This window comes from Camelina sativa, unplaced genomic scaffold (assembly GCF_000633955.1).
Source record: "Camelina sativa cultivar DH55 unplaced genomic scaffold, Cs unpScaffold07275, whole genome shotgun sequence".
NCBI classification, from domain to species: domain Eukaryota; kingdom Viridiplantae; phylum Streptophyta; class Magnoliopsida; order Brassicales; family Brassicaceae; genus Camelina; species Camelina sativa.
In genome coordinates, this window is record NW_010928347.1 from 1 (window position 1) to 468 (window position 468).

General features: G+C 51.5%; 1 protein-coding gene across 1 annotated transcript; it reads right to left on the reverse strand.

Annotated features, from left to right (window-relative positions):
- Positions 1 to 5: 5 nt before the first annotated feature.
- LOC104774958 (putative methyltransferase DDB_G0268948) lies at positions 6 to 462 on the reverse strand (the record flags this gene model as incomplete). Its single annotated transcript, XM_010499314.1, has 2 exons — positions 6 to 278; positions 358 to 462. Coding segments are annotated over 2 exons (378 nt in total), but the record flags the coding sequence as incomplete, so codon positions are not given.
- Positions 463 to 468: the final 6 nt, after the last annotated feature.

The following is a 468-nucleotide window of genomic DNA, read 5'->3' on the forward strand; positions in this document are numbered from 1 at the left end:
ATGTCATTGTTGTAGCTCCACACGGCGATGATTCCTCCTGGTTTACGTAGGAGACGATTCGCGACGGCGTAGAATCTCGGAAGATCGAACCAGTGTACGGCGGTAGCTACAGTTATCAGATCAACAGAGCTCTCTCCTCCCCCGATCAGATTCACCATCTCGTCCTCCGTCATCGACGACGGCGTATGGTGGTAAGTTACTTTCGGATGCGGTTTCCCGAGATTTAACATCGTCTCGCTCACGTCCGTCGCGACTACTCTATCATAGTGTTCCGCGATCTAAAGTACGTGAAAAAATCAAATCGGAAAATGTAATAAAAGAAAGAAAGAAGACAGAGAGGGAGGAGAGAATACATACGCCAATGGCGGCTTGGCCGTTTCCGGTTCCGGCGTCCCAGGCGAGATTGTGACGGTGAGAGAGAGCGGCGAGCTTGGAGTACCAATCGGAGGGATAAGTAGGGCGTGCGTC